The sequence below is a fragment of the Diorhabda carinulata genome, chromosome X (genome assembly GCF_026250575.1).
Source record: "Diorhabda carinulata isolate Delta chromosome X, icDioCari1.1, whole genome shotgun sequence".
Lineage (NCBI taxonomy): Eukaryota > Metazoa > Arthropoda > Insecta > Coleoptera > Chrysomelidae > Diorhabda > Diorhabda carinulata.
This window is the reverse complement of record NC_079472.1, coordinates 9,880,185-9,904,848: the sequence shown is the minus strand read 5'-3', so window position 1 is coordinate 9,904,848 and position 24,664 is coordinate 9,880,185. Positions and strand designations below refer to the sequence as shown.

General features: G+C 31.7%; 2 protein-coding genes across 7 annotated transcripts; both read right to left on the bottom strand.

Annotated features, from left to right (window-relative positions):
• Nucleotides 1-921: 921 nt before the first annotated feature.
• Nucleotides 922-20,124, bottom strand: LOC130902228 (P protein-like). Of its 6 annotated transcripts, none has more exons than XM_057814178.1 (15): nucleotides 19,917-20,124; nucleotides 19,107-19,262; nucleotides 17,155-17,315; nucleotides 14,254-14,438; nucleotides 13,905-14,171; nucleotides 12,580-12,783; nucleotides 11,213-11,328; nucleotides 11,019-11,157; nucleotides 9,387-9,522; nucleotides 9,133-9,329; nucleotides 6,016-6,109; nucleotides 5,761-5,903; nucleotides 4,052-4,310; nucleotides 2,825-2,918; nucleotides 922-1,090 (listed from the first exon to the last, which is right to left on the bottom strand). In XM_057814178.1, exons 1-15 carry the CDS (start codon nucleotides 19,943-19,945, stop codon nucleotides 1,006-1,008), a joined length of 2,265 nt encoding a protein of 754 aa, XP_057670161.1. In that variant the 5' UTR covers nucleotides 19,946-20,124; the 3' UTR covers nucleotides 922-1,005. The 6 variants fall into 6 exon arrangements, with proteins under 6 accessions (XP_057670161.1, XP_057670166.1, XP_057670162.1 ...); XM_057814183.1 differs by having other exon boundaries at nucleotides 19,107-19,223; nucleotides 19,917-20,107; XM_057814179.1 differs by lacking the exon at nucleotides 19,917-20,124 and adding an exon at nucleotides 19,775-19,905.
• Nucleotides 19,906-20,604, bottom strand: LOC130902229 (uncharacterized). Its single transcript, XM_057814185.1, has 3 exons — nucleotides 20,469-20,604; nucleotides 20,213-20,387; nucleotides 19,906-20,161 (listed from the first exon to the last, which is right to left on the bottom strand). The coding sequence occupies exons 1-3, from the start codon at nucleotides 20,529-20,531 to the stop codon at nucleotides 20,040-20,042; spliced, it is 360 nt and encodes a 119-aa protein (XP_057670168.1). The 5' UTR covers nucleotides 20,532-20,604; the 3' UTR covers nucleotides 19,906-20,039.
• Nucleotides 20,605-24,664: the final 4,060 nt, after the last annotated feature.

Sequence of the window (24,664 nt, the reverse complement as noted above, 5' to 3'; positions counted from 1 at the left end):
CCATTTTTATCGATCGTAGCAGTGACTTTTATAAGTATTATTTTAATTTTTCTATGCAGCTCTCATGTTAATTTATCATTAATTTCCAGGGCAGTAATTATTTATTCACAATTTATTAATAACTGATAAAGACAGTTTTTACTCTCATATGAATAAACATATGTTGTGAGCTCCCGCTAACAACGGCCATTACCGTACCTGTACTTATTGTACATAACATTTTTTGGAAATAGTTTCAAATCAAAACAGAAACATGTGCGTGCTTTATTATTGTAAAAGGAAAGTCAAATAATGAGCAAGCGAATACACTATTTCTCACAAATAAGTATTTTAACTTGATTTATTTACAGGTTATATGTACATTCAACAATGCTATCAAGACTTAAAGGGAGCAATTTGAGTCGTCGAACAATCAAATCTCATGCAAATCCAACAAAACAATGCAGATTTCCGCGTGAGTATGACACAGTTACGCATTAGATGAACGAAATCAACAAAGACAATTAGAACGGAGAGAAGCGCGCTGATTCGTAGTCAACAGAATTGACCAACAACGCCTACAATTACTTCGAGCATTTGCATTAGATTAATTCCTTCAACTAGCATTCCAGCACGAGTCTGATGTTGAATATTATGCGCATTCCAAAGTGGTCATCCGTACTTTGGACAAGGACTTGAACACTTAAATTTAAGAATGAGTTAGTCAGGATGTGCTGCTCATCAGGAGAAGTGTAACTAACCACCTAACCATTGCACGGCTTACTTATTAGTTCATTCCTCTTTCAATTATAATTATATCCCCACACACTTATAGTGTCAGTTATTTTTGAAAATTTTTCTTAAATATTTCCCAGAAATAATGTATATTGCAAAACAACGTTTTTCGGGTCAGTTATATTTGTATACTTAAATAAGATGAAATTAAACATGGTTTTACTTTATTTACATAAATATCATTTGATAATTAAAACAATATATTCTTGAAATGAACAATAAAATCTCTACTTATTGCCAATTTAAAATGACGTGACATAATAATAAGTACAAAGTTATAACAACTGTACTGGATAACATCACTGGCAATCCAACTCTAAAACAAAAATATTTCAATCGTAAAAACGTTTCGAATGACATAATAGTTATTTACGTTATAAGTTCGGGAAGTGATTTAGTACGGTACGAGATAGATGTTTATGGACGAGGCGACGAAGGAGCCGAGTCAAGAATATCTAATCGAGTACCGTAATAATAACTTTACGGACGTATATCGTAATGTTTTTTCATATGTCATATTTGACAATTTTACTGAAAAATAGCTCCTTTTACTATTCTTTTATTATAAAAAAAAATAAAATTGCTGAGAAAAGTGCGAAAGCAGTAGGCCAAATTATTCGAATTAAGTCTTCGAAAAAGTACGAAAACGAATAAGTGAAACTTTTGTACAAGTGTTAAACCAAATCTACACATCTTCCAGCATTATTGAAAATAAAGAAGCACATCCAGTAATTCCTACAATAAATGTTTCTGGTAACATTACTGTTAACATTCAAAAATTAGAATAAAAGTTTAGTTATTGTTAGTTTAGTTTAGTTAACTGATTTTTTATTTCTAATTATTTAACGGGATTGGGAGAATTTAAGAGTACAGAAATTATTAGTGTAAAGTCCACTTTACAATACGAGTAATGTACTGAGTGATTTGATAGAAACTCATTTATCTAAGATACACAAAAGAGAATATGCATGTATTTTTTTATATTTAATTCATTCTTTACATAGCTATAGCTCGATAGAAAATATATATTTTGTAGAGAAAGTCAAAATAATGTAATTTTTGAAAAGGTTCAAAAGCGTGAAAAAAAATACCGTAGTGGTTCAGTTTTTCATGCTTTTAACGCAATTATAAAATTGTTTTATTAAATTAGTGGGCTGTGAACTCTTTCTTGCTCATGGCAATTCGTTCCTCTTATAAAATGTCACATTTTTATTTCTTGATATTCGTTCAAGAAAATCCTTTTTGTGTCTAATTAAAAGGAGTGTAGTATTATTATTAGTGATAAAGAGTAATAGTGAAGAAAGTTTAAACTGCACAACAGAAGATGTTTAATTGGCAACTGCAGCGACTATGAATCTTCTCTCTGAGAAATCCAGGGAAGAACAGTATTTGAAGGAATATAAATATTTTATGGAGTGTACTAAAAAAGGCATCAACAGAAGTAGCTTTCTTTGAAACTAAATCCAAAATGTGGAAATCTTCAACACTTTGGTTAGGTTAGGTTCTTTGAACCTTACTTTACAATTTTAAAAAATGTTCAGTTGGTCAAAAGTTATTAACATCGAAAGTTAGTAATAATAGTCGATTTTTAAATATGCATTATACGGAAAAAAAACAAAAGACCTTATCCTCTTAAAATGGGCCATATTTGCATAAAAAATTGTCATACTTTGTTTAAACAATGGCGATTTAAACAAAACGTACTAGTTTTTCGCAAAAACGTCGAGCATATTGGATTCAGCGACTCAAAATACATAAAAATTCCACTGTTTTATCTTTGGCTCTATGATTGCACACGGCAGCATTGACCGCACCCGGACTACTAGTACCGATTGATGATAATGATTAATCCAGGACGCCACCACCAATGATAATGCGTTTATCTCTCGCTTATTTTGCACTCTTCAATACATATTTTAAACAATTGAGAACAAATGAAATGAGTAAATAATGATTTTATAATAATTTTGCGACTAATATTTCTGAGAAAAAATAATGAAGTGAATAGAAACTATTATTGTTATGTTTTAGAATATTATTATATGCTTACTTTAAGAATTCTAAAAAAGTGATTCGATAACCGTGTTGTTCTGCCACACCTGCACAAATAATGTTTGAAGATGATCCTAACAGAGTACTGTTTCCTGAAATTTATAATTTTAATTTATTTCAATAACTATCAACTGTCTGATAATGATTTAAAATGAAAGAAAATTTGAAGATGGATCTCTATATTTCACACTGATTTATCATTTAAAATAATTTGGTCCATTCAAGCATTATTCTCCATCCTACTGTAAATATTCATATTTCGCCATAATATTGGATCTGTGATAGTTGAAATTGCCAATTGACAATAATATTGTTATACAAGTTGTTTCAAAAAAGGTGATCCCGTCTTAGGATACATAGAAAACGTCGAAGAAAAAGAACTTATACATATTTTTTACGATTTTGCCGCAAATACTGGCAACATTGTCTTGAAATTTTACACCAATATGTCTTGGAAGCTGGTACATTCAATGAATTTGTTTTGATGTCTGACTCTCATAGAGGACGCTAGTTACACGGTTCGTACCAAGTAGTTTTGAACATAACAAGTTATTAATTCTTATTATTTTTAATTAGTAAGCATCATGTGAATTGAACATTTTTTGTTGCGTAAAAAACCATATACATTTAAAAAAATTGTTTCTTGTAACGTTTCACAAAAATCCAGTCTAATCAGTATAGGATCTTGTTTTGCAAAGTTAAATAACTATAGGCACTGAGCTATTGGAGGCATTAGTATGAATCAAACAGCAATTTGATGATCGTGTATTGCGGTTCTGGGAGTCAAACTGTTGTTTGTTTCATACTAAGGCCCCCAATAGCTGAGTACCCATAATTATTTAACTTTGAATTTTACACGAAAATAGTATTTTCTCTGAGTTTGTTATGAAAAACTGTCATTCATTGATAGTTATGACGTTGAGTCAATAGTAATTACATTTCTGAAACCTTGTTATTTATTAAATTAGATATTGTTAATCAAAATAATTTTAATACGAAATTTTTTTACTGAGCAAACCCTAAATATTTGTCAGTTTTCTATAAATCCTAGAGACGGGATCACCTTTTTTTGAAGCACCCTGTATATTTATCACAAAATATGAAATGTTCTCTGAACTTTCAACTGATTTTTTGTTAAATAAATAAGACAAGGGTTATTGCCAATATGACGGTTGAAGACAACTAAAAAACTCTTATGTATATTTCAAAGAATAATTTTACCAACCTCCTAGACAAGATCCAAACGCAATAGCCCAAATTAGTGGAGGTAATGGTAAATGTAAATCCTCATTATTGGACATGTCTGCCGCTATTCGTATCATCATTGTTGCGAGTGGTAGATTATCTACCAAAGCTGATACTACAGATGACACCCATAAAATTAAAACTAATGCTGTGGCCAGTCTTGATTCTGGACCTACGGATGTAATTACATATTGCGTTTGTTTTCCTACCCAATCGATTAATCCCAAATGAGATAATGCCTGAAAATATCAATTCATTTTTCAAATGAAATCAAATATGTTTTTTGTAGTAAATAAACGAGATACTATATTTTATTTTTGTGATAGATACGAAACAATCACAAATTATTTTAGTTATTACGTTGGGCTTTTCTACCAAAAAGGTGAATTACCTCAGCTTGAAAAAATATGAAAATTAGATAGACAGATAAAAATGCTGCTTTTGTAACTACTGTTATTTTTTTCAATTCCGACAAACTTGTAAAACGTCGGTTCTGTAATCGTGAGAATTAGCTTTTATTGAGACGACAAATGATTTTAGATGTTTTGAAACCCGGCGGGTGTAATTTGGGCGCTAACCATCCTTCTTTACCTGTCTGACCAAGAAGGGTAGATAATCCGACATGTATTTTCGGCGCTATGAAGTGCAGGTAGGTCGAGTCATAAAATAACCCAATAGAGGGAAAGTTGATAGATTTTTAAGTAGGTTAGGTTAGGTTAGGTTATGTAAATCTCTTATTTCTATGTAATATATACTTAAGTGCTAAATAAAAATATAAAGAAATATAAAATTTACTTTATTCTGTAGTGTTGCAAAGTAGCCCCCTCTAACGGTAAATTTTTTCATACCTTAAGTGATAATAGGTCATTTCTCTTATAGGAAAATCTAAAAATACAAAAATATATCTTATTATAAATGTCGGTGATTTAATAAATAACTGTATTTCTTAAATCATATACTTCAGTCGGTTAGCGCCCAAAATACACATAGGATTAAAATGACCCTTCGGTCTTGGCCAGTACATTAATCCTTTACCGCCCAAATTACATCCGCCCTTAAAACCAGACGGTTATAGATAATTTACTTTAAGTTTATGACAGGGTTGATAGTTGGGACATTTTAAAAACTGGATGGAGGATTAGAAGTAAATCGGTGAAGTAATATAAAAAGAATTAGGAATCATATACCGAGCAGGATTAGTTATCAATAAATAATTTTAGGAACATATCTGACGACCAGATGCTCATAAATGAACGATTTTGGGTTTATGATGCGGTCGATAGTTGTAGATATTGGATATGGGCATTAGCAGGAAATGTTTGAAGTAAGATTCTAAAAATTAGAAATCGTACCATCCAGTAAGATACAGTTAGCTGGTTCATGTATGTTATTGAACTTGGAGCCGTTAAACAAACATAAGTCACTGATTCATTATTGAAAATAGATGAAAATTGCTGAAATTTTTGAATATAAATAATATAGATATATGAAAATAAACCGCTTCGGCTTTATTAAGGTCGGGTTTTAAATTTCGCCACGAAATCTTTACCTCCGTGGTATTAGAATTCTTTTAATATGTTGACGGTTACTTTATAGTCAAGGTAGAAAACCAAAAATGGATTTGCGATATCACGAATAATGACGTTTATTTAAAAATATTCAATAATATATAATTGAATTTAATCTCACCTCCATCAATATGAATAAAGATGCGAAAAATATCAACGTTGACCATTCAACTCTGGCAAATATTCCTTCTAGATCTTTTGTATCATAGAGCAGAAGAAGGAGTATTACTCCCAAAAGTGCTGTCCATCCAAGACCAAGGTTGCCTAACATTGAAACGTATCTCATGTATAATTTAATATAAATCATAACATTTTATTCTGCACTTCGAATAAAATTCTTCATTTGTTATACCGAAAATTAAGTCGTTATACTTACAGAAAGTTGGAAATGAATTCAAGAAAAACACGCTTATAACCAGGGCGAGCGTTATCCCGGATTTAATCAACAAAGATTTATTTCTTATCGGATACTAAAAATGAAACATGGAATGGTTAAAAATAAATGAAAAGAAAAAAATATTGGTATATATTCGTATAATGATAATGTTATTATTGCTGGTCGCCTTGATGGATATTGGATGTTGGCAATTCGAAAATATTTTTTGTTGTCTATGGTCTAGCGTCATTTCGGTTATAACCTCACTTTTCTAAGCGCTTGTGTGAAATTCAATTCAGTGTCTGTAAAAACTTTTTTGTAAATAAAACCTGGTGCTGTTATTGTACTTTTTTATATATTTGTTATTTAATGTTTACTTTTTTGCATATTCCTATCATACTGGGGGGCTTTTTTGATGAAACAATTTATTGTTTCGTATGCATTCTAACCTAACTTAATAATTTTTCCGCGGTGTCATATATAGTTTCGTATGCGCTGGTTTTTATGGCTCTCAGAAGCATGTTAATACTATACCTGGGGACGGCTCACTTAGTAATGATGAATTAGCTTCCGATTCCGATAGTGACGATCTCTTGTTATATCCGAAACAGATAGGGATCGCTCTGATGGTGAAACTAACCCTCCACCAACCACGCAGAAAAAAGGAAAGGCAAAAAAGATAAACCCACTAAAATAATACTTTATTGGAGCCACGCAGCTCCAGAAATGGAGCAATTTATTGGCAGGGTAATATTCATGTCAATAGTGAAATTACCGATCTCAAGATATTACTCGAACAAGCCTTCAGGACAGTCACAAATTTACGAAACTATGATAGATTTTTGTTATAAACAAAAATTACACTTGAAAGACAGCAATAATTATATCCCGTTGGGCAGTCCTAGGTCATGATACGTTATTCAAAGTGCGCTCACTTTTAGGCATTAGGCAGCAGCTTTTACTAGTACCCAAAGAGGAATATCTGGCAGTTGATGAGCAGATAACTCCCTTCATCATGACCTGAAACAATCCAGCGAAACCTCATAAATGTGGATATAAGATTCAAGTTCTCAGTGAAGTTATGATTTTGAGATTTTTGCTGATGATGAAAGTAATATACTACCTGAAGGTGCACCAGACTTGGGTGTTAGCAGCAATGTCGTGACTCGTCTTACTGTAATAGATATGTTAATTATAAGATCTATTTTGATAAGTGGTTCAATAGCATTAACTTTTGCCTCAAGTACAGATTCATTAATATAGATAGGCCGCCAGAAAAGGAGTTAAAAAATTAAGAGCAGAACGTGGATTTTTAATTGACAAGGTTGCTACTATTAACGAAGTTGGTGTTGGTACCGTTACTTGGTTTGATAATAAACCGGTTAAAATGCTTTCGACTTAGTAGAGAATCAACGACTACAAAATGAAGGTACTTTAGAAAAGGAAAACTATAGAAAAACATTAATTGCCCTCAAGCAGTTGAAGTATATAACCGATATATGGGAGGGGGCCTTGATTTATTGGACTCTATGCTTGATTCGTATAGAATTCATTTGAGATCTAAGAAATGATATAAACGAATATTTTTTCGTATGATAGACATGTGTGTTGTGAATACTTGGATTCATTGGCGCAGAAAAAATTCAGACGATTACATGTCTCTATTTGATTTCAAGCAAGCTATTTCAGAATGCGTAAGTGTTGGGTAAAACTGTAATGGCGTGAAAAAAGGGCGTCCTGTAAATCCCAGTAGAGGTGAAACACCAGTTTCTAGGTACGGAAGTCCTGCTCCATCCAATCCAGGCCATCCAATGGTCTATTTTGTAAGAACTGACAAAATAGACCATTTGCCTGAATGGATGAAAAACCGACAAAAATGTCGATTTTGTGGTGAAAAAACTTAAAGAAAGTGTAGAAGATGCTTATTTTCTTATGTTACAAAGACATACGAAACTGTTTTTCGGTATTTCAGATTAAAATTATTATAGTTTTTATTTTATACCAAATACTTAAATTCATATTTGTTCCTTCATTCTTCATACGAATTTAATTTCGATTTTGTAGTAAATTTTATCTCTAAGTAAAGCCCAAACAACTATCAAATATTTTTTTCCATGTTTTTCATAATTCATGCAGTAGATGGTTAACTAAATTACGGTTATTACATTGTAAATATACCGCGAAAGTGTTCAAATAGTCCGGAAATTTTTTGTTATATGTGTAGAGAATCCATTTCTACATCTCAGCGTCGAAAATTTACGCCGTTCCCTTAATTGATAAGTGCTTTATGAACTATTTTCGTTTTCCTGTGCGCCACTAAAGCTAAACAAGAATCTCGACGTTTTGCCTTTTGGTATATCAATTATTTGGTCGGAATCAATACATTATTGTTATGTTTGTTTGATTCAAACAAAATGCGTCATCACTAAATCTAAACACACTGTCCATTACCCAAACTTGTCATCGGCTAGCAGACCAATCCTACATAGTGCCGAACTCCCTGTGCCAAAGCCTCTAAATCAAGCAGAAAGTCAAGACTCTGTATCTAGTCCGTAATATGTTCTTAGTCAACCCGATAAGGTATCTCAGGAGAGTGACCCAAGTGATGAGCCGGCTACTTCAAAAGAACCGCATTTATTGATACAAAGTGATTTGAACGATTTAGTACGTGATTTGTCTGAAAAACAAGCTGAGTATTTGGGGTCTCGTATTTACTTTATCCTAGTACGAAAATTTCTTATTTCCGACATCGTAAATGATTAAATGAAACCTTACTTTTCAAATGATTTAGTTAATGTAATAACTTTCCAGTAGTGCCGAATATTTTAAATGTCCAAGTCACTGGTGATTGTTCATTGACTCTTTAAAAACTAGCTTGAAAGCAGAGTTGCTATACAACGGAAACAAAAGTCTTTCAGTGTCGGTTGCCCATAGCTCTGATAATAATGAGACTTCCGAGAACTTGAAGTTCCTTCTTGAAAAATTTAACTACAGTAAACATGTTTGGAAAATTTATGGAGTCACTATCTTCCAGTTTCTTTCTTTTGTTAGTTTTTTTTTCGCCAATTAAAATTATTTTTTATTATTTATATGATTTATATGATTATTTCACGTTACCTGTCTTTTTAAATCTTCTATCTGTTCCACACGTGTATCGTAAGAAGTGAAATAACAATTATTAACAGTATCTTTCAATTTATTTTGAAGTTGTGCTGTTTGTTTTAATAACGTATCTTTAATTATATTTTCATCTCTACTGTAACTACTAACAGAGGCTGCAGTTCGTTCCCAAGCAGCTATTTCTCTTTTCAAATCTAAACAAAATAAGTATTATAAAAGACATATCACATATACAAAAAATTCTGACAAACCTCGAATTTCTTGTGGTTCATCGGACTGATAATATTTCATGTCTCTGTACAAAATTTTTATTTGCAGACCGATTACGAAGAGAGTTATACAAACTCCAACGCCCATGTGTAAAGTAAATGTACCGAAAGTGACACCCTAAAAAGTGGAAAAAATAGTTTATCATTTTAACTGGTGTGAGAAAGTCATCGAAGTTTAAGATATTAGAGAAGAAGGTCTGAATATGTGTCCTGATGCTAATACGGGTCACCCCAAATATTTCGGAATACTGAGAGCGCCATTCTCCAGAATATACCTCAAATTACTCTCACCGTGTCTAGTTTGATTTATAGATGCGTGCTGAACTGCTAGACAAAAACAATCGAGCCCCCGGAAAAATTTCATTTTCAGTAAAATTGGAATTAATTCACTAGGTAAGTAAAGATCACTTTTTCTATTGACATTTTTGTCTTTAAATTCAGAGTTAGCTTGCATGTTGTAGTAAAAATTGCAAAAATGTCTCCACCTAACCATAAATAAAATAAAACTGTAATTTCCACAGAACATTTATGGATAGCTTCAAGGCTTATTATAGAGAAAGATCAGATGCTAGGTATATGAAAACCAAAGGGCCATTTGATCAAGCAGAAACAGTGGGGAAACATTTTTAAAATCTCAAACTGCCGAAATAGAATCAAATGGATTTAGAGTAACAGAGATTTTTCCATTTAATCGTAATGTTTTTTCTGATGCTGACTTCATCGGTGAGCAAACTGAAGCAGAAAAATCCTGCAATACTTCGAGCAAACCAACACCTGTAGGCTCAGTTGATTTAAAGGAATCAATGGATGAAAACCTGGACAATGATCCTCAATCAAGCTGCTTATAGGACCTCGACCAGAAGAAAACACTGGACCTCAATTTGCAGCAAATATGGCAAGAAGTTCCAAGGAAGCTGATACAACTGAGTAAATTTGAAAGAATAAAGCAGGGCCCTTGAAAAATTTCGTATCTCTTTTCGACATATCGCCAATATCAAAATTGAGAAAGAAAACATCGAATCGAGGAAGAAAATCTTCAAAATGTCAAATAATCACCTCCTCTCCTTGCAAAATGGAATTGGCAACATCAAACAAAATATAAGTAGCAAGGGAAATGCAAACTAGAAATGACAACTTCAAAGGGAATCAAAAACTGCTTGGTCGGAAGAAGGGGAGGATGAGGAAGATTCAGATGATTTTTCTCCAGCTGATGAGGATAACGATATGGAAGAAATTGGTGGCATTACAGATGTGGCAGACGCGGTATGCATGTTTTGCGATGATCATTTCAAGGACAACCCAACGATGAGGCCAGTGTTTAATGAACAATGTGCTGGAACAAAAAAAGACGCTTATGTCTGCGACTATTGTCGCTAATTTTTGCTAAAGTTCAACTTTTTATCAAAATATTTCTTGTTTCAAAAAAAAAGTTTTTTATTGGCATTTGACTACTGTTACAAAATATTTTGGTCCTAAAATACTACATAAGGAAGTAACAACAATCTGGGTGCTGAATTTTATATTCATAGGACTACATTATTTTGAGTTATTATCAAATGTATAAGAGGGGGCCATATTCGGACCTTCTCCTCTATATGAATTGAATATTCTTACAGCTTTAACTACATCTGGATAAGAGGCAATTAAGACATTAGGTGGATCTCCGATCGGCGTTATAGCTCCTCCAATATTCGCGGATAATACTGTGTAAATTAATATTTGAATCGGATTAATTTTCATAACTTCACACAACCTAATGGAAATTACAAGAATAAGATACTAGTTTTAAGTTCATCTTAAATGCTTACTTAATCGTAATGGGTGTGACGAGGAGAGCTGCAGTGACCGTATCCAAAAAACAAGCAGTAAGAGTTGATAATCCGCATAGAAGGTAGATCAGTGTCCACAACTTACCTCCAGATTTCTGAAAGTGACATATTTTACCACTAGTTTCATGATCTATTACTGAGAAATAAAAAATCAAGATTTCAATTCAGTAATTTTTTCAAAAAGAGTGTCCTTACATTTTTTTGAATAACTTTATTTATTAATTAAACGTTTTACAAAAGTACTAGCAATTGTTTGAAACTTAAATCAGTGCTTTAAAGCTCCGGCCTTGAGACTTAATTAACTTAGAGTGAACAGTCTCAAGTTGTCGCACTACGCAACTTATTTTCTCACAGTACCTACCAAGTCTTTAAGAATCTTCTACATTTTTTAACAAAGATTTGTTGAAATAATTTCATTACTTAAACTATTAAAGATTAAACAGATAAAACAGGATTATCTAATACTCTGTTAGTTCTGTTTTGCGATAGATATAAGTCTGTATTTGACGTTGATTTGTAACTGTGTATTTTATTATTTGAATTAAAGTTTGTATTTGATCTTTGCAGGTTATTTAATATTTTATAAACAAGTTTACATTGTTCAAGTTGCAATAAGGACTTGATATCTCTAACTCTTCATGCAAAAAATTTATTGGTGTGGGATAATTAAACAAAATTTTTAAAAACTTGTTTTGCATGATTTGAATTTCATTGAAATTATTTTTCCCACAGGCTCCCCAAATGCATAAAAATTCCTATACCTAGAGGATTTACTTTATTTACTATTTGATTTATAATCATTTGACAATTTAAAAACTCCCATCTATTATCAGTCCCAGATATTTAAGTGTGACAACTTTTTCCGAAAGAATCTTATTGATTTTTGAATCAAAATTGTTTACTAGTTTGTTTCTTTTTAAGAATTATATACGTGGTTTTTTCAATATTTATTTTTAACTTGTTGGAAAACAGCCAACGGCAATATTTATTAAGGTCTTCGTTAATATGTTTATTGTTTGCATTTGTCATTTTCAACTGTGTATACTAATAATGTATCATTTGCAAATATGTAATGCCGTGCTTTAAGATTTGCAAATTGTAAGTTAAGAACTTATTTTTAAAGCACTATTAAGCACTATCTTTAAAAGTATGTTCTAGTGAATTACTAATCATAAATTGAGCCATGCGTTTTTTAAGTACTCGAGAAGTTTCTATAAAACATTTATAACATAATTGTTATTTTCAAAATTAATCACGAACGTTTGGGATAATGATCTACATGAATATGCAGTCAAGATTGAAGCTTAATTTCATAAATTGACGTATCGATTATTCGAAATACGTACTTGGAATGCAATAACTGCGATGTAATCAAAAATACCGGTTTCGCTGAAAATTGATACAATTGTCATCATAGAAAACAACAGTATCAAAGTTTCAATATCTATCCAAGATATTAGCTCTGCCATTGATGGTCTTTGGTCGTAAGCAGCTAAAGCTGCTACAGAAATTGTGCTTGCCAAAATAGAAGCCATAGTTCGGTGAATTACCTGAAATGAAAAAATTTGTCAAAATGCTAATAAGCCAATTAAAGCTTGTGGAACGTTTAAGTTCCTCCCTATCGAGCGTTCGAAGAACCATAAAAGTATTTAGCTGCTGCCACATTTTTGAATTTACTTTTGTTTCTACAACGTACTCGAAGATTTTCCGACGCATATTATTATCGATTGTTGAATTTTTTGGTGTTTTTAGAGGGTAAAATCCTTCTTATTTATTTTAATTACGATCGATAATAATATGCGCCGGAAAACCTTCTTAGACCTTTTGATATATCAATGCTTCTAAATGTTTTTGATTTTAGGTCTCTTCTATTTTAAAATTAGTTTTTTTTAATAATTTTTAAGAGATTGATAGAAAATTGACGTTTCGGCTTAATTTTAGTCTTTATCTTTGATTTTATTTCATTTGTATTTTTAGCAATAGGTTGTTGTTTTAATCTGAGATCATCAATTTTCATGATATTTTTCTTTTTGCATTTATTAAAAAGTGATTCAGCTCTTTTTCGATATTTTTTTTTCAAATTTTTGTAAAATATCAATAGGAATTACTTCACTTATTTTGATAAAGACTGAAGTCGTAGTCGAAACGTCAATTTTTTATTAATCTTTCAAAAATCATTAAAAAAACTAATTTCAAAACAAAAGAGACCTGAAATCAGAACATTTAGAAGCATTGATATATCAAAAGGTCTAAAAAATAAAAAATAAAAGAAATTTATAAATTGTATAACACATCTGACACTGACTTAAACATTGAATTATCATTTTCAAACGTCAGTTCTGACATTTCTATTTCACCTATTTATACACGTTTACTATATTTAAATCAGTTGCTCCTAAGCTTCCTGGAATCTTTAAGTATCATAATTTCAAGATAACATACCCTCAATATTCAACTAACCTCACCTAACCTATAAATTACAATTTCACTTATAAGGACCTAACCTATGAAATGTTTGCCAAGATTTCCGGTGATTTTGATATTATTAAAGCTTGTAAAAATTTTTAAACTCATGGAATTCAAAATTCAATATTCAAATTGATAGAAATTTTGATAGAAATTTCTATATATATATACATATAAACGGTTATATGTGATTAAATATATTTACCTCAAATATAATAGTGGAATAAAGTATTATTAATATTAAAGCAGCGTACAAAACGCCATCTTCTGGATTGGTCGGCTGCAAATTATATTTCATCGATACTGTAAAATTCGATTGTAAATTTGTGTTGAATTGTAAACTAAGCAAATGATAGGTGAAATTTTTTGTTTCATATGGTATCAGCTGAAACACTTTACTACATTCCGTTTCTGGTATCTGATCAAGAAATTTGTTATTTGCCAATGGTAGTTGCCAATTTTCCGAAACGTTCTAAAAAAACCAATATTTGATTTGTAAATTTAGTAAAGTAAAACGAATTTTTATCGATTAAAGGATTATCATTGGGTTTTACCTGTAGTGAAATAACATTTGTATTATCAATGTACTCTGGATTGGTGGGTACATCTTTCATCACCATAAGTTGTACCCATACATCCATATGTTCTCTTGTCAAGTTTGCATAATAGGGAGGAAGAAATCGGCCATCTAGTATCACTTTTATTTTATTATCTTTTGGAAGCTCGTAAAGAACAAAACCTAAAAATCTTATTTTTCAAGTATGCTTCATAATATCGTGATTCAAATAAATTTCTAGTTTTATTTTATTTATTGGGTCAATTTTACCGCCTCGGGTAAAACTGGAGATTAAACTAAAATTTAAACTATGGCTTGAGCTCAAATTTAAACCAAGAATAAACAAGATTTGTTTTAAAGATAATTGTGTAACAGGTTGAGTGCCGACTACTCCAATCGGAGTGCACTGACACCGATCAACGACGCCGACTACTCCGATCGAAGTGATGTGTATGCTTAATTTTTACGTACCAATATGCAGTCGTTGCTAGCAAGGGTATGTTGGAGCTGCTCCAGCGTCCTTCTAAAAAAATTTGTAGCAGTGGTGACGAATATTTTTCGGAGTCCGAAGATGAAGATCATCTCTACGAATCAGAGTCAGAAAGTGATTCAGATGCAGATAGACATGATGATGACCAGTAGTTAGGAAATCGACCGGCTTCGCCTGTAAATATCGGTCCAGCTCCGACTAAGGCACAAGCAAATTTCCAGTGGACAAAAACATATACATTAAAAATTCAAGAAAAATCAAGAGCTGTTAGTACCGGTTCTGTGCAGAGGCAGACCTTTAGATTTTCTCTGCCTTATAATTGACGACACTAATTTATCGCAGATTATGGATCAGATAAAATGATTATGCTATTCAAATTTTTCTCAGCAGTGAAACATCTGCAAAGTCACGTATCACAAATTGGAAGCACCTTACAGTTCCAGAATTGAAAATTCTGGAAAATGGACCCGCTCTTCAATATATCCATTTTCCGGAAGCATATCTCAAGGAATAGATTTCTTCTCATCTTGAGGTGTCTACAATTTACATCTACCAACACTAGATCGCTTAGACAAAGTAAGATCTGTGGTCCAATCTTTCAAGGCAAATATGATGTGTTGGTGCTGAAATTCTGCGTGTTTGAAGGCTCATCAGATGAATATGGCGGAACTGGACATACAACCAAAGTAGTTATGCACTTACTTGAAGAAAAGTTAGGTCAAGGACACGCGGTATACCTTGAAAACTTTTACAACAGTGTTGTCTTAGCTATAAGGTTTCTGGAAAATGACACCTATTGCATCGGTACCCTAAGAAGAAGGAAAAAACGAATCTAGGTACTCTAATGGCATTCATGTTGGAAAATGGAAGAACAAACGCGACGTCACTGAATTTGGGAATGAAACTGGCATTTTCTAGAATAAAAAGGGGTAAAAGCTGAAAAACCTAAAGCCATTTTATACTATACATAACTATATGTCAGGAATTGATCACCCAGATCAAATGTTGAAGTACTTTCAATAGCAAAACGATAAGGTGGTTTTAGAAACTTTTCATTCATGTTCTGCAAATGAGTTTAACTAATGCATACTATCTACATACTTTGGTGGTCGTCGCCTTCGTTTTTATTACTTTAGACTGGAGGTAATCGGAGATCTGTTAAACCCAACTGATGATGTCTTGTCCGTTCTCTTAACCAAAAAAATAATCCGAAACCATGAGTTTCTAGGAAGGAATGTAGAACCTGCGGGCAAAAAAAATGAGGAAACAGACGACGTTTGAATGCAAACAACGCCCCTGAAATCCTGGTTTTTGTGTAAATTGATTTGAAGACTTTCATAAAAAAATGTAGTTCTTGTCAGTCTGGTATTTCCTATATTTTTTGCCACTTGTTTATGTGATTTCCATTTTCCTGGTTATTCACTGTAAACTAATAGATCGTAATTTTCTTTTGTAGGTATAATATCTTGTTACCAGTGTACTTTTAATGTGATATTCTTTATGTTTTTGTTTGCTTTGAGAAAATTTATTTATGTTGTTTTGATTTTATGAAAATATTAATGTATCACGCCGACCGCGCCGATGGGAGCATCTTTTTTTTTCGCTAATTTGAAACAAAAAATATAAACAGATAATAAAACTATAATTTACATGATTTATGGCATAAATAAAGGCAACAAAACAAATAAAACCTAATGGCGCCTGAGGGTGCCTCAAAAATATGGTCGGCAGTCAACCTGTTAAGAAAGTTGTATAAACAAATAAGAAAAATCGTGCAATTTCTGTGAAGTAGTACTTTTGGTTTACATTGTGAAGAAATACAAAGAGACAGTCGAATCCAAAAAAAGTGATACCGTAAAAGGAAAAAGAAAAAAAAGTGAGAGGAGTTGGCAATGGAATAGCATGATGAAAATAGCAAAAACGGTCATGTCATTAAATATAAAGCGCAAATCCTTAATAATTCTACCAAAATGCTTTATAATATTGTGAACAATATCTTCTTCTTCTTACGTTAGGACTAGGTCCTGTATTTTCATCAAGGGTTCGCCAGGAGTAGTTGGGATGCTGAGGACCATCTTTCATACCACCTTATAGGTGGTCGTCCAGGAGGTTTAGGAGGTTTATCCAACGGCTTAGCCTCGGATGTGACTGGATGAACAATATGAAAAAGTTAAATTCGGATCCTCCATTCCAATATAAACTAAAGGTTAAACTACCATCTGATCGCCTGTAACGTTTAAGCCGAAGTTTATAAAAAGTGGAAAAACCGGTATCCACCGCTTAAACCGACGCTTGAGTTAAACTCCATTTGTAAAATTGGGCCTTAGGTATAAAGTTCAATTTGAAGATTGTGATTTTGTCATTTCTAGGGCTTGCGCATACTAGCTGATTAAAGAACACTGCACTTACTGTAAGATGAACCATTTGGAATATTTAGTTCGTATGATTCCTTATCTCTTTCGTTATTCACCCACAGTGCGTAACCGCAAATCAACCATACTAAAACTAACCCTCCAATTTTGAGTATTTTATAATAATGTTTCACATCATATTTCATTCCTTCGGTGTCCCTATGAAACAGAAACATATAAGCTATGTTTAACAATTTCGATATTTTTTCTACATTCTCACTATTTGTTGTTGAATTTGAAATTGTAAAAATTGAATTGAAAAATTTCATGATAATTAAAAAACTGTGGTACCATCAATCGAGGGACTTTGCCCATTTTTGAAGTTACAATCAAATTTCAATTTCAGATATTTGTAAATGGTTTTTCCAGAAAAAAAAATACCCAATTTGTACGACTATGATCTGAAAATACTGAATCAATGATTTTTCTATTACATCATTAAATCTTGTCGCAAAAAATTGAAAAGTGTGTAGGCGAAGTCATCACCATTTTCCTATATTTATAGGTTCATATTCCCCGTGTCTGTAATTTTACACTCTGCCATGTTAAAAGGATCAGGATTGAAGAGCATACATAATCAAATTTAATTCATTTAGTGTATATTTTTATAGAAACTTGAATTCTTCAATAAACTCATTTAGATCACACTTTAAAAATGTCTAATGAAAATAAAGGATGGTTTAATAAACACTTTAATACACACTTCAAAAAAATTAAAAGACACTTCAGAAATATTTGGAAAAAATGGAAAACTCCTCTTCTTTCTTGTGGATTATCTGCTTGGAGAATAATGTCTGTGCGTGGAATGCTCGCCTCATCTAAAATTTCAAAGAATCTGAATGTTTTTCCCTTGTGAGATGTTTGCAAGAATGAAACTCGTATGTCCCCATCAATACAAAAGCTTAGTATTTTTGCCACTGATTTCTTTCCTTTAAGTTCAACAACAAAGAAATTTTCAGCATTGCATGTGACGTTATCTGATACCATACGTTGGACAGAGGAAACAGTTAGTCTATAGTCTTCTTCTTTATGGTCCGCCTCATATTAAATCGAGGAAAGACTAGAGTCATGCACAGAATATTTGTCATCGTCTTCAATAGTACTCTCGCTTCCAGTATCACGTTTTTTTTCTCAGCTTCCGAAGTACTTGGTATTGTCAAATATTTTGTTCGATTTGTAATGTAGGTAGAAAAACGTAATAAGGTTATAATAAGACTTCAATAATTTTTATAGATGAAATTAGCATTACAATATTCAAAAATGGTAATTTAATGAAGATTAAACAAGAAAATTAGGTGGGCAAAGAAACTCCGTTTTTCTGGTGAAGTACGAAGTGACTTTACCCACAAAGTTTCCTAATTTTAATCAAACGAATTAAATAAAAACAACAGCTTATAGTCAATACTCATTATATACCTAAATAAGATATATAGTTGATTTAACTCACCTTTCGTTCAGGGAGGCTCCACAAACTAAAGTTCGACACCACTATTAAGCACTTGTTGAATGTTTGGTAGAGAAAACAGCTGTTTGGAATGATCAGTAATTCCTAGACCGCCAAAAACTCAGGGGTGCCAACATCTGGGAAGGTTGATCTAAGTACATTAGGCGCTTCTGGTGTAACTTGGATCAACCATTTTTAAGTACTGAACATTTTCTCATAATCTCGACAAAGATACCCCGAGGGGAAAAGTCCTCCCAAATGACGGTAGTTTTATTATTAGCCTAACAGCATATGAAATTGTACTGTTTCTATACCAAATAATTATTTGTTTGCTAAAGACAATAAACATTTTTTCATTGTAAATAATAATAATTCAAGTGTCTAGAGTAAACTAATAGGAAAAAACGTGCTTAGTTTTTTTATTATTAGATACTAGTTTTATTCCAATGAATTTATTTTTTCGTACTACATTGTTTGTCATAATCGATATAAGAAATAAGACGTACCTGTTTTGTAAAAAAGCTTGTCTTGTAATATCTTCTGTTTCTGTGTTAACACCATTAAATCTTGAATTTATAGTTTTTGTATCCGGTACTGGTACGCTGATTTTTACTTTGGATGTACTAGGAATGTTGATACTTTTAAAAACTGTTTTGCTGGAACTTGTTTGTTAAACATTTTGCAGAGGACTAATATACGTTTAAAATGACAGGAAATGCATTCAAATTATGGTAGAAGGTTATATGATTTAATATTTTAAAAATTAGATATCATCAATTTATTTGAATAGATATTACGGTGAAATAACCTGGCCTAGTAGATACTATATTATATAAAAAGATTCTTTTACACGAATTTTTTTCCGAGAAATGAGTATATAGGAAATTATGAGGCCAAACCTCTAAATTATATAATATAGATTTTCTGGTATCACCAAGCTACATTCATCTAGAATTGAAATAACTGAACAAAACATTGAAAACGATAATAAATATTTTATCCCGAAAATAACTCGAAACGTAATTCTCGATCGAACAAACAGTAAAAGTTATTTAAATACCAAAATGAATTCATATATTTATAAACTAAATTTTGATTATTACAAATTAACAAAGTTTTATTTATATATTATTTATAATTGTACGACATGGATTAATGAATGTAAAGAAATCACCTTATGCTTAATTCCTTTTCCATTTTAAATAGGTATTATAAAAATAATCTAAAATACGTTTACTTGCACTGAATTACAAACATACTTTATAAAATAAAAGTAGACTAATCAAGTTTGGGAATAAAAGATTGTTTTTACTTACATTTCTTTATTGTACGCATTGGCCCACATTAAATATATTTAATAATTATTAGATGTTTTACAACATTCCAATTTAGGACAAAATGTTATAATAAAATTAATTTCAAACTAAGTTTTTAAGCAACTAGGATTCGCAAACATCGAGAGCTGCAATATCAGTGCATTCCATAATTTGAGGAACTTTCTTTAAACATTCTTCGTTAAAATCTGGGAATTCCTTCATTGTTTTCATAACGTCAAGTTTACCTGAAAATATATTATATTAAAATTTTTGTAAAAGTGAAAATGATGTAAAACCTTTTTCATCAATCAACTTTAGAGATATAAATATACAATGAAGGTAACAGTAACAATCTTCGTCTAGTTCTTCTATAGATTCATCTTCCATTTGTTTTACTTTTTCTTTACTAATACCAGTTTCCTTAATACAAAAATCTTTAACGGTGACATTACCATTCTCTGAAGGTTCGCACTTAAAATAACAAAAATATTTAAATAAGAAATTTATTATGAATGAAATTTTCTTTAATGAATCAATATGAATAAAACTTACATTTCCTTCTAATATAATACTACCTATGACTAAGATACTAAACAAAAAATAATTTTGAATCATGTTATCACTTTGCCACTTTTGGTAATCTGATTGAACTAAAAAATACGAATTTATTTAAATCTTTTTTATTCGCTGTTGTATTACATAATTCAAATTGTCCAGTAGCGCAGACAATGAAATTGCAAATTAATTAAATTACAATAATAATTTGTTAAATTATGCCTATTCTATTACTATGGCAAAAATTTGTTCGTGTATAATTTTATCCGTGGATTATAATCTAGAGATTCTTGAAGACAGTTATATAAATTGTTGGGATTATGGATTAGGTAACGGCGTATTTATGAAAAAAAACTAAATACGTTATCAATTGGGAGATTATTTTTTTTCTGTTAGAGTTTCGAAGGTATATCCTTACAATGTTAAGGATCGGAGAGAACTAACTACCTCCTATCTAAACTATATATTTTGGGTTTGTATTGCATGCAATATTCCCACACGCCCTCTCAAAAATTAATCTTATTTGTGATTTAAAATGTCAATTGGAAGAATTTATTTATAACAATATGGTAACTAAATACAATATTTGAATACCTTACTTCTAATATTAATCGACATACCTTCCGTTAACTCTTTGTTTGCGACGGTTATTATATAGTGAACCGATATCTGCCTATCATCACGATAAGGGAAACCCATAAAAAACCTTATCAGATCAAAAAAATTATAATATTTTATCTAAATATTATTTATTAATCAATCGTCCATTCCCATTTTTGCTCTCAACTCCAGGAATTTGGTATTGGCTTCGTCACATGTCTGCAATTTTCTTGCCAGTTAAAATACGTTTAACAATAAAATTTGATGTCAATATATTTTAATTCTTTGTGGCTTGTAGGATTATTAGATATGCTAATACACCCACTGTTATCTTCGTATATTAAGATACGTTCTTTAGTTTCCAGGTTTATACCTGATGCTAAAATCTTTAACCACATTGCCTCTTTGACAGCTTCATTCGGCGCGATATATTCAGCATTTGTGGATGAACCTGTCACAGATGTTTGTCTTTTCATATTCCAACGTAATTGTACATCTATCATACAACTTAAATAAATAACTCGTTGTACTTTTTCATTATCGTTTCCTCCCCAATCAGAGTCAACATATCCTGTAAATATATTATCATATGTTCCCTTTACATATTTTAATTTTAAATATATAGTACCTTGCAAGTACCTCAGTACTCGTGTTAAACATATCCAAAGTTCTTGGTTATATTTATTCACATATCTGCTCAATATATTTATAGTTAGAGTTAGATAAGGTCTTGAACAAACCATTAAATACATTAGACACCCGATGAGACTTCGACACAGAGCATCGTAATTTTCATTGGATTCCAACGCCTAATTTAAATTAGTTACTAGCGGTATACTCACATATTCACAATATGCCATATTAAATCTACTTAATACTGCTTTAATATATGTGTTGAATCAATCATTGAAAATGTATTCATTAATTAATGTTTAAACTTCTCAATGGTATTTTCATCTCAAGTACAAATCACTAGATCAACCACACATTGTACAATGTAAATATTTTTAGACTAACTAATATGTACATAGACCGATCCACATAAGAATTTTTAAAATCTATTTCTTCAAGAGTCCTTCTAAATATTTCAAACCAACATCTGGCAGCTTGTTTCAGGTCATTCAGCTTACAGACCTGATTGTCATTACTTTCTACACCCTTAGGTACTTGCATATATATCTCCTCTTTTAAGTCACAATTTAAAATTGCAGTTTTCACATCCATTGGTGAATTAACACGCTATGTTGATTTGAAAAGGCTATTAAAAATCTAAACGCTGAAATTTTGCAACTGGAGCAAATGTTTCATCATAATAACAAGATATTTTTGAATAAAACCCCTAACAACTAAACAAGATTTATACTTGATGGATTTCCGAACTCATCGTCATTTATACAGTATTTACAGTCTACAATATTTATGTTACTTGGTTTCGGTACTGAAGTCCAAGTATTATTTCTCATTCTGTGGAACTTAGCTACGATCTTTTGAATCCATTCCTTCGTCTAAGCACTACACTACCGTTATCTTGAGACGAAGTATTATCTGTTTGTTTTCCAACTATGTTTATCTGTATGTCGTTGAGGTATAGTATTTTCTGTATTTCAAAACTGCTATTACTACTATTATCAAGATTTATACAAAGGTCGAGAAAGAAAGAACTTTTAATTTTGGTCTCGACTCAATAAAATTTGTCTCGTCTACAATTACATCTCTCACTACCACATATTTGTCATTCCCCACTGTATACATCTTATACTCATTTGGCTCGTAACCTACCAGTATTCTCTTTGATTAATATTCATCAAATTTGTTTTTACTGGTTTTAATATGCCTATCTCGTACGGTTGAACCGAAAATCTTTAGGTATTTCAACTGTGGTTTCTTATTATACCATATTTCAAATGGTGTTTTATTTGCTTTCAATGATTTAGTTGTTGTCGTATTAATTAGATATGTAGCAATTAAAACTACATCACCTCAACAATATTTTATCTAATTTCGCACCAGATATCATTGTTTGCTCTTTCTCTGTGTTGGTCCTGACGATACTTTCAAATACATACACCATTTAACTGTGTATTAAACCTGAATTCACATTTTACTACATAATCTTTAAACATTGCAAATACATCAGATTTATTTCTAATTAAATAAGTTACACAGTAATTAGTAAACTCATCAATGAACAATACAAAGTAATTTTTATTATTTATCGTAGAAGGTGTGATGGGACCACACACATCTGAATGTATGTTAAATAATGGTCTTTCTATGTAGTCTTGCTTACTGTTTAAGCAAGCTTTACATAAATCATTATTAGGTATTTTTTCACTTAATTTTTCTTCATCATTTACTACTCGTTTTTTTCTTATTTCATTAAATTTATCTTTTCCGATATGGCCCAATCGCTGATGCCATACTTTGTAATTGGATACGTTATTTGAATAATTATAAAGCTTTTCCTTACAAAAAATTCCAGAGTAAATACGAGATCTTTTTTTTCAACCTCCGATAGGCTGTAAATAAAAGACAAGTTCATATAAAATAATAATTTTATTATCAAAAGATTGGTACACTTTTCGACATAATCACTGAAGAGAGTGAGACATTTGTCATATCTGTGGAGAAGCTTTTCAATACCCTCTTTAAAGAAAGTTGCCCCCAATGAATTCAAGTAGACCTTGAGTCTTCTGGAAATTCCGTAGACAAAGCGGTAATGGTAAATCTGCGGCTTTCTTTAACCACTCTGTCAACTCGTTGAACCAGGTCTTCTGAAACGACAGATTTGCGTCCATGGCTCCCTTCATCATGCACATAATTACCGCCATCTTCAAACTTTCGAAACCATTCACGCACAACACCATCACTCATAACGTTCTCCCAATACCCACTACTCATTTTCCGATGGATTTCTGCAGCACTATGGCCCCTGTAGAAAACGAATCACACTTCGCAATTCACACATGTCGGTAGCATTAATAATGGCGAGAGAGACAGTCGCCTACAGTGCATACCCGCTTTTTTCAGCTCGCTTAGAGTCTGCACGGAGCAATCGGAGGTTAAAAAAAAACAGCTCTCGTAGATTGTTATTTCAGTCATAACGATCTTACCATTACGTCTTATTTGCACTCAATATTCATTGAAGTTTACCGAGTATCCTGTTTGGTACATCTTGTACACTAACAACAAATTATACGATACAGTACATTCTCGATTGTCTCTTGAACTCCTTGTATTGCTCGTCAATACGATGGTTCCCATCTTAGTTGCAGTAATGAAAGCTCCATTCTTTGGAGGTCAGGTCAGAAAAAGTGTCAGGTCCTCGCGGTTTATCATGGTCAGAGGCACCTGAATCCAATAAAAAAGGAATTTTGTTTTCTTTATTTGCTATCTGAAAGTTTCTGACTAAAAATACAAAATAATCTTTTTTTCTGTGGATCAGCTTGGATTGTTTGAATTATTTTTGGTCTTTCTGTATTTGGTATGTTTTTTAAACTTTGCAAGTAGTAACGACATTAAACTTTATAACGTCCTCTCCCTCCGTAATGATACACTAAACATTCTTCTTGTTATTTGCACCATGACACTTT

What these genes read in the sequence shown, in the direction of transcription:
- LOC130902228 (XM_057814178.1), bottom strand. Translation starts at nt 19,945, where the DNA reads ATGTGGGCCAATGCGTACAATAAAGAAAT. An exon ending in TCGCAGTTATTGCATTCCAA is followed by an intron (nt 11,329 to 12,579) that starts GTACGTATTTCG and finishes TGTCACTTTCAG; the next exon opens with AAATCTGGAGGTAAGTTGTG. An exon ending in ATCCAGATGTAGTTAAAGCT is followed by an intron (nt 9,523 to 11,018) that starts GTAAGAATATTC and finishes TCCACTTTTTAG; the next exon opens with GGTGTCACTTTCGGTACATT.
- LOC130902229 (XM_057814185.1), bottom strand. Translation starts at nt 20,531, where the DNA reads ATGATTCAAAATTATTTTTTGTTTAGTATCTTAGTCATAGGTAGTATT. An exon ending in GTATTATATTAGAAGGAAAT is followed by an intron (nt 20,388 to 20,468) that starts GTAAGTTTTATT and finishes TGTTATTTTAAG; the next exon opens with TGCGAACCTTCAGAGAATGG. An exon ending in AAAGTTGATTGATGAAAAAG is followed by an intron (nt 20,162 to 20,212) that starts GTTTTACATCAT and finishes ATATATTTTCAG; the next exon opens with GTAAACTTGACGTTATGAAA.